Consider the following 1,074-nt stretch of genomic DNA (forward strand, 5'->3'; position numbering starts at 1 on the left):
CTGGCTACGTGGGCACCTGGGCAGGCACCCCTCCACCCACACTCCCGGGGGCGAGACCAGTTGGCCGTCGGACTTGGTGAAATGGCCAAGTCCCGGATGTCCCCCAGTTTGGTGACCCGACGGGTGGCCCACTTTGTATGGGAAAACCGACCGACGCACGGGCCACCCCATACAAAAACCGTCCCCCCTCAGCAACTTTCGGACACCCCACCGTTTGCACGCACCCTTCGCACCCAACGATGGTCGGTGGTACTACGTGGAAAGGGAAGGCAAAGACAGGCCGCTCCCCCCCCAAACACGGGCTACCCACCCCCTGCGGTGGGCGATGTGTGCGGAGGGGGTCTGCTGCCTGTGTGCGCCCGCCCCGCCCGCATTTTCTTCCCTGCTAGACGGGCTGCCTCTCCATGGCTCATAGCGCACAGGTCCTCTGGGCCTCGCTCGAGTTCGTGGGGGCAGCCGACCGCCGGCGCCCCTGTTCTGGGGGCAATGGCGACCGAAGCCCGGGTGCTCCTGCGTGCCCGGCGCTGATGGGGTCTGTGGATCGATGGCCGCTGGCCAGACCTGATACATAGATTCCGGAGGGGAGCCGCCCTGTGGTATCCGCCGTTCGTCGGCGTTGTCCGCGGGGCCGGACCCCTCACTCGAGGACCGTATGCCGCAGCCCGCCAGCGCCCGCAAGGGCGATCGAGCGGGGTACACCTGCGTGCGGACCGGATTCCTGGAGGGCTACACAGTGTGGGCAATTGGATGGTCGCAGTGTGCCGCCGGTGCGCCGGGGGCGTCGCTGCGATCGGGCGCTTCGTGCACCCCTTCCAGTTACATACCAACGAACATGCCGCCCCTCCGGGGGCTTTGTGGGCTCTTCCCCGGCGGGTAACACCCCGGGGAGGGTCCTCCATGAACAAGGTATCTGGTTGATTCTGCCAGTAGTCATATGCTTGTCTCAAAGATTAAGCCATGCATGTCTAAGTATAAGCACTTTATACTGTGAAACTGCGAATGGCTCATTAAATCAGTTATCGTTTATTTGATAGTACCTTACTACATGGATACCTGTGGTAATTCTAGAGCTAA

At 62.5% G+C, this 1,074-nt stretch overlaps 1 protein-coding gene across 1 annotated transcript; it reads left to right on the plus strand.

The window, feature by feature from the left end:
* Window positions 1-81: 81 nt before the first annotated feature.
* On the plus strand, window positions 82-877 carry BDW43DRAFT_317593 (uncharacterized protein; the record flags this gene model as incomplete). Its single annotated transcript, XM_032048553.1, has 2 exons — window positions 82-514; window positions 573-877. 2 exons carry the CDS (start codon window positions 82-84, stop codon window positions 875-877), a joined length of 738 nt encoding a protein of 245 aa, XP_031893620.1.
* Window positions 878-1,074: the final 197 nt, after the last annotated feature.

The sequence above is a fragment of the Aspergillus alliaceus genome, assembly GCF_009176365.1.
Source record: "Aspergillus alliaceus strain CBS 536.65 unplaced genomic scaffold BDW43scaffold_318, whole genome shotgun sequence".
In the NCBI taxonomy this organism is placed as follows: Eukaryota; Fungi; Ascomycota; class Eurotiomycetes; order Eurotiales; family Aspergillaceae; genus Aspergillus; species Aspergillus alliaceus.